Source organism: Rousettus aegyptiacus, unplaced genomic scaffold (genome assembly GCF_014176215.1).
Source record: "Rousettus aegyptiacus isolate mRouAeg1 unplaced genomic scaffold, mRouAeg1.p scaffold_m13_p_15, whole genome shotgun sequence".
NCBI lineage: Eukaryota > Metazoa > Chordata > Mammalia > Chiroptera > Pteropodidae > Rousettus > Rousettus aegyptiacus.
This window is the reverse complement of record NW_023416290.1, coordinates 24547259-24560065: the sequence shown is the minus strand read 5'-3', so window position 1 is coordinate 24560065 and position 12807 is coordinate 24547259. Positions and strand designations below refer to the sequence as shown.

General features: G+C 36.9%; 1 protein-coding gene across 1 annotated transcript in view; it reads right to left on the bottom strand.

Moving 5' to 3' along the window:
* PRKDC (protein kinase, DNA-activated, catalytic subunit) overlaps window positions 1–12807 on the bottom strand; it is a 194065-nt gene that overhangs the window by 95416 nt on the left and 85842 nt on the right. Inside the window, exons 40-41 of the mRNA XM_036233299.1 lie at window positions 12472–12599; window positions 6155–6362 (exon numbers count right to left, since the gene is read on the bottom strand). Of these exons, the coding sequence (XP_036089192.1) occupies window positions 6155–6362; window positions 12472–12599 (336 nt within the window). The remainder of the gene's footprint in view (window positions 1–6154; window positions 6363–12471; window positions 12600–12807) is intronic.

Genomic DNA, 12807 nt, shown 5'->3' with positions numbered 1-12807 from the left:
CTCAGCAAAAAACACCCAAACTGCACACCAGCACATCAGAGCATGGGATCTGCACGTAAGAGCTACCACAGGTTTGAACCCCTGGTGTGGGGCAGTAACTGGGAGAAATAAAGAACCTCCTTCCCACAGCCGGAGCTCCCTGCAGGAGAAGGGGGAGGGGGAAAGGTACAGTGAGTTCCCTGAACGGCCCTGCCTGGGAGTGCTGTGAGATCCCCGCAGCTGGCTGGAGGTAGAGCCCAGTCAACAGGGCAGAAAGCAAAGAAGTGGGGATAAGGGCAAAAACAGTTGATTTTTACGGGCCACAGCTGCAAAACCGAGGCGGAGCTACAGCCCCCAAACCCAAACTCAGAGATCCACCCCAACACCCTCCGAGACCAAACACCACGGAGACCCAGGGGAATATCAGCAAATGCTACCGAAACTGTCACTAACACTGACAGATTGAGATTGTGGTGATTAAACATCTATAAGGGGTTGGGGGTGGGGGGGGGGGAGGAAAGCATTATTAAGGCTGTATATAAAGCAGGGATCCAAAAGGCTTAGATGACACCTACTAGGAAACCAAAAGAAAAGCACCTTCTTTGCAACAGGCTAAAGAGAGATCTTTATACAATAAATATTCTTTCTGGAAAAAAAAAAAAGTAGTTACACTACCGTTAATGCTCAGGCAGAGAAATAGTCCATTAAACACCATGAACAACCAAGGTGACAAGGCAGCTCAGAATAAAAGTGAAAAAACTCTAGAATATACCCTTACAGACATAGAAATATACAACTTAAATAACAGAATTCAGAATGGTACTTCTGAAAAAACTCAGTGAGATCCAAAATGAGTCATATCAACAATTTCAGGAATTAAAAAAACAACTAGAGGAGTAGAATGAGTTCTTTAACAAGAATATTTAAACCCTTAAAAAGAACAGAATAGATCTTCTGGGGATTTAAAAAAAAAAAAAACAGCAAGACTTGAAAAATGAAATAGCAAGCTTAGGAAATAAAGTCGACTAAATGGAGGAAAGAATCAGTGCTATCGAAGACAGAAATCTAGAAATACATCAGAAGGAAAAAGACAGAAACCGAAGAATGAAAAATAATGAAAGAAAATTCAAGAACTAGCTGATACTATCAGGAGTAAACGTAAGAATAATGGGGATTATCGAAGGCGAGGAAAAGGAGCAGGGACTAGAAAGCATTTTCAAACAAATAGTGGATGAGAATTCCCCAATCTAAGGAATGAGCTGGAGCTTGGAATTTGAGAAGTCCACAGAACACCCAATTATCTCAGCCCAAAAAGGCCTTCACCAAGGCACATTCTATTAAAATTAATAAAAATCAATTACAAAGATAGAATTCTCAGGGCAGCCAGGGGAAAAAACACGGTAAGTTAAAGGAAAACCCATTCGATTATCGTCGGACTTCTCAGCACAAACTTTAAAAGCTTGAAAACTATTAAGTAAAAAGAACTACTAGCCTAAAATAATGTATCCAGCAAAGCTCTCCTTTAGATATAAAAGAGAAAGAAAGACTTTTCCAGACATAAAAAAGTTGAGAGAATTCTCCACTACGATGCTTGCACTATAGGAAATACTAAAAAGGGTCAACTCACCTTAAACAAAATGACAAAAAGAAAAAATACATAATTAGGAGTAAAGTGTCTCAGGCAATAGAAGCAGAGAAGTGCAATTCTTACTAACGACATGGCATTATAGCTTAAAGAGTGAGAAGAGAATTGCTATAACAAGATAGTAATGAACGTTCAGCATACACAGGGACAAATTGAGACAACAATGACTGAAAAGGGGAGGATTCAAAGATCTAAATTCACAAAAGCAGAATGGGGATAGGGCACCTGCAGAAGAAAATGGACGACTGTATAGCTATAACTATCCTTTACATATTTGTAATGGTAACCCACACACCAAAGATGCAAAACTGATGTATATAACATAAAACAAGAAAAACCAGAGGGAAAACACACAAAACCCAACCAAAATAAAGAAAACAGAAATGCAAGGACAAGGAAGCAATGGAAACACCAAACTACCAGAAAGTATAAGATAAAATGGCTAATAAGAAAACCTCACATTTCAATAATTACCCTAAAGGTAAATGGACTGAACTCACCAATAAAAAGGCAAAGAAATGCAGAATGGAATAAAAAACAAAACCCAACTATATGTTGCCTCCGGGAGACACATCTCAGGTCCAAACACAAATATAGACTCAAAGTGAAAGGGTGAAAAATGATATTCCAAGCAAATGTCATTCAGAGAAAAGCGGGAGTAGTGGTACTAACATCAGATGAAATAGACTTCAAAATAAACAAGGTGAAGAAAGAAACGGAGGAACACTTCATAATGATAAAGGGAATCATTCACCAATAAGAAATAACACGTTAATATCTATGCTTCCAACCAGGGAGCCCCGAAATATATAAAGTAATTTCTAACAGAACTAAAGGGAGAAACAGACCAAAATACGATCGTAGTAGGGGACATACACATTAGACCAACTAGAGTAAACTGACATTTACAGAGCCTGCCATCGCAAAATAGCTGCTTATGTATTCTTCTCTAGTGCACATGGAACATTCTCAAGAATTGACCAGATACTGAAACACAGAGATAGCCTCAACAAATATAAGAGGGTTGGACTCATACCAACCATATTCTCTGATCATAATGCTTTGAAACTAGAGATCAACTGCAAAAAGAAAGTGGAAAGAACTACAAATACATGGACGTTAAAAACATGATACTACTAAAGAATAACTTGGTCAGAGAATAAAAGGAGAGATCAAGAGATACATAGTAACGAATGATAACTACAGCACAACATATCAAAACCTTTGTGACATGGCAAAAGCAGTCATAAGAGGAAAGTTCATATAATTATAAGCCTATCACCAAATTCAAAAATGAGCCCAAATAAGAACCTAATGCTTCATCTTAAAAAACTAGAAAAGGAAGAATAAATGAAGCCTACAGTCAGCAGAAGGAAAGAAATAATCAAAGTTAGAACAGACAGAAGTGAAATTGAAAACAAATAACAAAAAACAAAAAAACAACAAAAAAAATAATGCAATAAAGAGCTGGTTCTTTGAGAAGGTTAATAAAATTAACCAGACTCACTAAAGAAAAAAAAGGACACAAACAAAATCAGAGATGAAAGAGGGGAAATTAAGACAGACGCTGTAGAAATGCAAAGGATGACACAAGAATACTATAAAATGTATGTAACACCAAATTTAATAACCTGGAAGAAATGGACATGTACTTAAAAAAAACAACCTTCCTAGAATGAATCAAAAAGAACTGAAAAAATCTAAATAGACCAATGAGCGTATGGAAATTGAAACAATCAACAGAAACCAACAAGTAAAAGTCTAGGACTAGATGGCTTCACCACTGAATTCTACCAAACATTCAAAGAAGACTGAATACCTATTCTCCTCAAACTCTTCCAAAAATCGAAGAGGAGGCAACACTTACCAACTCATTTTATGAGGCCAATATCACTCTGATACCAAAACGTGGTAAAGATAACGCAAAAAAAGAAAACTACAGACCAGTATCTTTCAGGAACACAGATGTAAAAATCCTAAATAAGATACTAGTGAACCAAATACAACAACAAATTAAAAAGATTATACACTACCAAGTGGGCATCATCCCAGAGGAACAGAGATGGTTCAACATACGCAAACCAATTAATGTGATACACCACATAAACAAAATAAAAAATAAGAATCATATGATCATATCAATAGATACAGAAAAAGCCTTTGACAAGATAGAGCATCCACTTATGATTAAAATACTTAATAAGATTGGTATAGAAAGTACCTTAACATCATAAAGACCATGTAAGACAACCCCTCAGCCAACTTTATACTCAATGGTAAAAAACTAAAAATGTTCCCTCTAAATTAGGAAGTAGGCGAGGCTGTCCATTATCGCCACTGTTGTTCAATATAACACTGGAGGTCCTAGCAAGTGTAATAAGAAAAGAGAAAGATATAAAATGCATCCAAATAGGAAACAAAAAAAGTCAAACTGTCACTATTTGCGGATGACATCATTCTCTATACAAAAAACCCTAAAGACTCCACAAAAACACTACTAGAAACAATAAGCGACTACAGTAAAGTCTCTAGATACAATATCAATGTTCAAAAATCCATATCATTCCTATACTCTAATAATGAAGTGTCAGAAAATGTGGAAAAATTCCATTTGTAATTGCAAGAGAAAATAAATCTAACAAAACACGTGAAGAATTATATAATGAAAACCACAAAACCCTATTAAAAGAAATCAAAGAATATACAAAGAAATGGAAAGATATTCCATGTTCTTGGGTTAGAAGAATCAATACAGTTAAAATGATCATTTTACCTAAAACATTATATGGGTTTAAGCAATCTCCATCAAAATCCCATTGGCATTCTTTAAAGAAATAAAACAAAAAAATTTTCAGATTTGTATAGAAACACAAAAGTCCCAAAACTGCTAAAGCCATCCTGAGAAAAAAGAACGAGGCTGGCGGCATCACTCTGCCCAACTTCAAAGTATACTACAAAGCAACAGCAATCAAAACAGCATGGTACTGGCAGCTGTAGCACACAGACCAGTGGAACAGAATCCAGAATCTGGTAAAAATCCCATGTGCAAATATATGTGCAAATATATGCGCAAATAATTTTAGACAAAAAAGCCAAAAACATGACAGTGGAGAAAGGAAAGCCTCTTCAATAAATGGTGCTGGGAATACTGGAAAGCCACCTGCAAAAGAATGAAACTAGACTGTTGTCTATCACCACACACCAAAATTAACTCAAAATGGATTAAGGACCTGAATATAAGACATGAAACAATAAAATGCATTGAACAAAACATACGAACGAAACTCAAGGACCTTGGACTTAAAGAGGATTTTAAGAATTTGACCTCAAAAGCAACGGAACTAAAAGCAAAAATAAATGAATGGGACTACAGCAAACTAAAAAGCTTCTGCTCAGCAAAAGAAACCATCAACAATGTAAAGAGACAATCACCCAAATGGGAAAATATATTTGCAAGCAACACCTCCAATAAGGGCCTAATATCCAAAATATACAAGGAACTCATACAAGTCAATAAAAACAACAAAAAAATGATCCAGCTGAAAAGTAGGCAGAGGACCTGAAGAGACACTTCTCTCTAGAGGACATACAAATAACCAACAAATTTTTCAACAGTTGCTCAACATCGCTAGCTATTAGGGAAATGTAAATGAAAACCACAATGAGATGCTATCTCATACCTGTTAGAATAGCTATAATCAACAGGACAAGTAAAAAGTGTTGGAGAGGATGCATAGAAAATGGAACTCTCATACAACGCTGATGGTACAGCCACTATGAAAAACAGTACAGAGATTCCTCAAAAAACTAAGAATTGATCTATCATATGATCAAGCAATCCTTCTACTGGGTATTTACTCCAAAGACTTGAAAACTCATATCCGAAAAGATATTTGCACACCGATGTGCATAGCAGCTTTATTCATGGTGGTCAGGACATGGAAGGAACCGAAGTGTCCTATGACAGATGACTGGCTAAAGAAACTGTGGTACATATATACAATGGAATATTATTCAGCCACAAGAAATGAAATACTGCCATATGTGACAACATGGATGGACCTCAAGATAATCATGCTAAGCAGAATAAGTCAGACAGAAAAAATTGAAAGTCATGTGATATCACTTATATATGGGATATAAACCTAAAAGCAACAAATGAACAGGACAAACAGAGACTCATGGACACGGAAAACAGACTAGTGGTTACCAGAAGAAAGGGGGGAGGTGTACAGGGGGTCAAATATGTGGTGACAGAAAGAAATCTAACTATGGAAGGTGAACACACAGTGTAAATATATATATGCATTACTGTTAAAGTGTACAAATGAAACTTATTGGATTTCATTAATAATATCACCATAAAAAATAAAAAATTAAAAAGTAAATAAAAGATAATAAATATAGAAGTAGTGCTCCCAGTGAAATAGAAAATCCTTGAGTGAACCAACATGGCAGTTTCTATTGATATTGATTAAAGAGATCTATCAATTCTTATTATCATTTAACTTAATAATAGATGTATGATACCTTTATAAATCTGGACTTCAACACATCAATGGCATCCACCACAATTTTACAAAAAAATTCTCTCAAAGCATCCAGGCTACAGTGCCACAGTAGAGTGAGGAGAGAACGGTCTACAAATGCTTGGCGAGTGATATTTGAAATCAGGTCATCCCTTCTGAACATTCTGTACACACTTTCTAGAAGGCTGAACTGTGTAACACATGAACTCCTAAGAAAAAAGTATATAAACATTCATGCTCTGAACATATAAATTATGAATGCCTATTCCATAATGAGCAAATTAAATGCCAATGATTATGAATTACAAAATAACTTTAAAGGTTAAATACATGTATAAACTATAAAATACAAGAACTATTTGTACATAAACCAGATTATGTTACTCATGCCCAGAAACATTCATGACAAGTTTAGACATTAGAAAGAAAAGTTTTTTCATTTACTTTCAAATCTGCTCTTGTTCAGAGAGACTACCTGGAAGGCTTTCGAAGAGACTAAGGATAATTACATTTATAGAATATGAAACTCATGAATTATGATTTTAAAATGTTGGTCTCTTCCTATTAACAAACTTCCATTACTGTTTCCTATACAGAGATATATTCAGCTAGTCCTTTATTCTCTCATCTGGGAAATAAGATATTTTAATCATCATCTATAAGGTTTTATCTATAAATTAAGACTACAGAGTTAGTTTCCTTATCCATGATATAAGAAATTAGGACTAAATGATCATTAAAATCCTTTCTGTTTCTAAAATCCTGATGCTCAGAATTTTGTTATGAATCAAGGCAAAAATGTTAGATTCAGAAGGCATTTGAGTCATAAAATTTTAAGGTTGTAGGATACTACTCGATGCTACATGGGCTTTTAAAATATTCATTTGGGCACTATATTGATTTAAACTGTCTTGAAGAGCTTCCTGCTATTGAGCACAGTAGGGACGCACAGCCCTAAAGCATCTGATTCATACAGAAAGCTAAAAGGAGAAAAACAGCAACATAAAGCAAGAGAACCTGATTTTTAAAATGGGCCAACAGAAGGTTTACTGAAATGGAAATGAGCAAATAAGCATTAAATAAATGAATATTTGCTCCATTTAACTCATGATAAAATACAAATTAAAGAACCTTGAGCAATCCTTCCTCACTTCCAAAATTGAAAAAAAATCCAAATATTTGATAATATACTCTATTGGTAAGGCTGTGATCGAATAGATTTTCCATATGTTGATGGAGGGAATGTCAATAATATAGCCCAAAAAGAAAGGATGTAATAATGACTAGCAAATTACAAATGTATTTAACTTCTCACGTATGTTTTGGAATCTACACCAAAGATATATTGTCAAAAAGAAATGACATATGCTTAGGGCTAGCTATTCACTGTGGCATTACTTTTAATAGCAAAAGACTGAACCTAAAAGTCCATCAATAGGGGACTGCTTCAAAAAACTATGATATGTCTATGCAATAATTATACAGGTTTAAAAAAAAACAAAGTAATATATGTCTATATGTAGTATATCTTCTTTATCCACTGGCCTATTGATGGATATATAGGTTACTACATTCCAATTCCAATTTGTACCTTCTTCATTTTCAATATTAATGTCTTAACAGTTTTCCCACTACAGGTCTTTAACCTCCTTGGTTAAATTTATTCCTAGGCATTTTATTTTTTTTGACACAATTGTAATGGGATTGTTAACTTCTTAATTTCTCCGATAGTTCATTATTGGTGTATAAAAATGCAACCGATTTCTGAATATTAATTTTATATTCTGGTACTTTGGTGATTTCACTTATTCGAAATTTTGGTGGAATCTTTAGGGTTCTCTACATACAGTATCATGTCATCTGCAAATAATGACAGTCCTTTCCAACTCGGATGCATTCTTTATTTTTTCCTCGTCTGATTGCTCCAGTTAGGACTTCCAATATTGTGCTGAATAAAAGTGATGAACGTGGACATTCTTGTCTTGTTACTGACCTTAAAGAAAAAGCTTTCGGCTCTTCACCATTGAGTATGGTGTTAGCTGTGGGTTAGTCACATGTGGCCTGTATTATTTTGAGGTACGTTCCATCTATCCCCACTTTGCTGAGTTTTTGGGTTTTTTTCCTATTCCTAAATAGATGTAGGATTTGGTCAAATTTTTTTTTTTTTTGCATGTATGGATATGTTCATTTGACTTTTATCTTTCATTTTGTTTGTGTGGTGAATCGTGTTAATTGTTTTGCAGATAGTAAGTCAACCTTGCATCCTAGGAATAAATCCCACTTGATCATGGTTAATGATCCTTTTAATGCATTGCCGAATTTGATTTGCTAATATTTTTCACATCTATGTTCACCAAGGACATTGGCCTATAATTTTCTTATATTGAAATGTCTTCGTCTGGTTTGGTATCGGGGTAATGGTGGCCTCGTAAAATGAGTGCCTTCCTTCCTCTTCAGATTTTGGAATAGTTTGAGAAGGATAGGGATTTTTTTCTTCTTTGAATGTTTGGTAAAATTCTCCTGTGAAGCCTGGTTCGAGACTTTTGTTCGTTGGGAGGTTTTCGATTACTGATTTGATTTTGTTAGTAGTTATCAGTCTGTTCAGATTTCGGCTCTTCCCGATTCAGCCACTTTTCCCCGTTGATTTTCTGTCTAGACGATCTATCCATCAAATTCACTGAGGTCTTAAAGTTCCCCACCATTGTCGTCTTATAGTCGATCTCTCCTCCTTTACGTCCGTCGGTATTTGCTTTTTGGTTGGCATTTAGCTGCCATTTGGGTGGGTGGGGGCAGGGGGGCGGTCCATAGATGTTTACAAGAGTTATATCATCTTGCTGGATTGATCCCTTTGTCATTATGTAAGGTCCTCTATCTTTTGTTACAGCCTTTCTGTTAATGGTTGTTTTGTCTGATAGAGTATTACTACCCCAGCTTTTTTTTGTTTCCATTTGCATGAAATACCTTTCCCCATCCATTTACTTGCAGTCTGTGTATGTCTTTCGATCTGAAGAGAGCATCTCTTGTAGGTGTACGGGTCTTGATTTTTTTTATCCATTTAGCCACCCTACATCTTTTGATGGATGGCGTTCAATCCATTTACATTTAAAGTGATTATTGACAGGTATGTAGTTACTGCCATTTTATTGTTTTCTGGTTATTTTTGTAGTTCATCTCTGGTCTTATTCTCTTGCTCTCTCCTCTTTTATGCCGATAACTTTCTATCGTTTGTTGTGTTTGAATTCCTTTCTCTTTATCCTCGTGTATTTCTTATAGATTTTTGGTTTGTGGTTGCTATGTGCTTCATATATACCAAAGTAAGTTTACAGCAGCCAAGGCCGCTTCAGTTTGAACACATTCTAAAATCACTCACCCCCTCCATGTTTACGAGTTTTTCATTTGTGACTCTCTGCACTTCCGGACTTGTGTGTCAATTTACTTCAGCAGATTAGGGAAGTTTTCAGTCATTACTTCTTCAAACAGGTTTTCAGGCTCCTGCGCTCTCTTTTCTCCTTCCGGTGCACCTATGATGCAAATGTTGGTATGCCTGACGTTCACCATGTGGGTCGGCATGCCAGAGGTTCCTTAAACTATCCTCATTTTTAAAAATTCTTTTTTCTTTCTGCTGTTCCGATTGGGTGTTTTTCGCTCCTTTGTCTTCCAGATCACTGATTTGCTCTTCTGCTTCATCTAGACTGATTTCGATGCCCTCCTATATTGTCTTCATTTCAGTTCTGTATTCATTTCTGGCTATTTTATTTTTATGTTTTCCGTCTCCATTTCTATGTTTCCTATCTCTTTGTTGAAGTTCTCACTGAGTTCCTTTATTCTTCCCCTAAGTTCACTGAGCATCCTTGTAACCAGTATTTTGAACTCTGCATCTGGTAGATTGCTTGTCTCCATTTCGTTTAGTTCTTTTTCTGGAGTGACATCCTGTTCCTTCATTTGGGACAAGTTTCTTAGTCTCCTCACTTGGGCTGACTCTCCGAATTTGTTTCTGTTTATTTGGTAGATATGCTCCCTCTCCTGGTCTTGACAGAGCGGCCTTATGTAGAAGGTGTCCTGTGGGGCCCAGTGGTAGTCTCTCCGGTCACCTGAGCTGGGTGCCCCAGGGGTGTTCACCATGTGGGTCTGTGCTCCCCCTCTTTCAGTTACTGTTGCCACGTCAGTCAGTCAGGTTGACCCTCAGGTTGACTGGCTGTGAGGGCTGTCTGTGACTGTGGTGGACAAACTGTTGTGCGGGGACTGACCCCACAGAGAGAGTGTACCTTTAGCGATGCTCTGGTGCCGTCGAGTCTGCTTTTCAGGTGTGTCATTCATTGGTGAAGCTGGTTGGGCGGTGCTTTGGTGTGATCTGATGCCGGCCACCATGTGTGTTGGTTTTAGATCCTCTTGGGAGGTGCTTTGGTGCAGGCCAAGGTCAGCCACCACTTGTGCCAGGCTTGGGGCCTCTTGGTAGGCGCTACAGAGTGATCTGAGGTGGGCTGCTGCTTGTGTTGGTTTTGGAAGTGCCTGGGAGAGGATACTCTGCAAACCCAGGCCTGTTGCCACTTGTTCCGGGCTTGTGGCTACTTTGTTGACCCAGATTGGCCAATGCTTACGCCAGGCCTGGGGCCACGTGATGGGAGTTACAGTGCAAGTTGAGACCGGTCACCATTTGTGCTGGATTTGGGCCACTGAGCAAGAGCTACAAGGTTTGCTGAAGCCAGCCACTGCCTGTTTGGGATTTTTGGACTTTGAGAGATTTGGGGAAAGTCTGCAGTACAAGCCAAAGCAGGCTGCTTGTGTGGAGGAGCCACTGGAAGAGACTCTGGCCTGGTGAGCAAGTTGGGTGGGGCGGGGTCCCAGGGAATCACCAGGGTGGGGCAAACGATGTAAGCCAGGTTGATGGGAGACTCAGGTTTCATGCCCACTTGTACTGGACCGGCTGGGTGAGAGAGGAGCTCACAAAAGCACAGTGGTGCCTGCCAGTGCTTCTGTCTCCAAAGAGAGCTGCTCCTAACCCTGCTCCTCCAGCCCTCACCCAGAAGTTAGTCAGTCAGTTCCTCCCCGTATACCTCCGCACTTTGTGAGCTGCTGCCCCTATACCGGTGTTTAGAGTGAGTGAATTTGTGACTGACTGAGGAAACTTTCACTTCTCAATGAGGACCTCAGCAGTAGATATTCTTTCTGCTTCTTAACCGCCACGCCATGGGTGTAGGATGCATCCATTCTACATGTCTGTCCTTCCTACCAATTGTAGGTGGCTTCATGTTTATATCTTTAGTTATAGGAATTCTATTCAGCTTGTCTTCAGGTTTTCTAAAGGATTTAGTTGTAATTTTGATGTGGGGGTAGGAGAAGGTAAGCAGTTTACTGACTATGCTATCTTGACTGGAACTCCGTCATGAACTGTACTACTCCTGCTTTGTCATCTAGCTGACAGTTTCTCATTTACCTTTTCAAAGAATTAGTTTTTGGTTTCACTGATTTTTCTCTACCATTTACTGATTTTTATTTTACTGATTTTCACTCTCATCTTTATTATTTCCTTCCTTCTGCTTGCCTTCGGATATTTTCCCTTAGATCTTGAGGTAAAAGTTTATTATTATAGGATATTTCTTACTTTCAAATATTGGCATTAAGACACAATTTTCCCTTTAAGCACTGCTTCAGCTGCATTAAAGTACTATCTGATGTCCTTTATTTCTTCTTTGATGCAAGGGTTACTTAGAAATGTGTTAATTAGTTGGTTATTTAGAAATGTTTTTGTTATCCCACACTTCCTTTTGTTGTTGATCAGAAAACATTTTGTAGACAGAAAACATATTTTGTAAGAATTCAAAATTTCTATAATTTTATTAAGACTTGTTTAATGGCCTACCATATAGCCTGTCCTGAAGAATGTTCCATATGTACTCAAAAAGAATGTATATTCTCCTGCATTGTGTATTATGTTCTATAGTTGGTTAACTGTAACATTTTTTAAAAAATCTCAGTAAAAATAAACTATTAATTCATGCTATCTATATTATAGATGAACCTCAAAAACATGCTGAATAAGGAAGCCAAGCATAAAAGTATTGTTAAAGTCCGAACATGCTGAGGCTTGTTTAATCTGGAGGTTCACTTATAGTTTTAACTTTAGCTTTGAGTATTTTTGAAACTTTCAGGATAAAAGTCTTTTTTTCTTACAAAACACAAAATAGTACAAAATAAAACTGAGTGGTGAAAGTTGATTGCAATTGCCACTCAACTTTTTTTGGAACAGATAAGATAATTTCCCACAGAAATAAAATGAATATTGTTCCTGGCATCCCAGACTAGAATAGAATAACTTACTTTCTGGCAATCTTTTTGAAAGTGGACTGAAATAATTCTTCCATAACATGTTGCTGTTCCCGACAAAGAATTTCTGTCATCAACTGCAACAATATAGGACTTTGAGATAATTCCAATGCCTCTAGAAACTACGAAAGAAAAAAAAAGAAACAGTGATAACTTCATTGAATTTTCATTTGCTATTTTTATCAGTTCTAATAAAAAATAGAAAATTCTAACGATTTCACAGAGAATTAACAAATGCTAATATTTTTGTGATTTTTACAGATATAATGAATGCTGGGTATATAATGTTTGTTAAATACCTAAATTTTGATCTTTAAGGTTTTATAGATA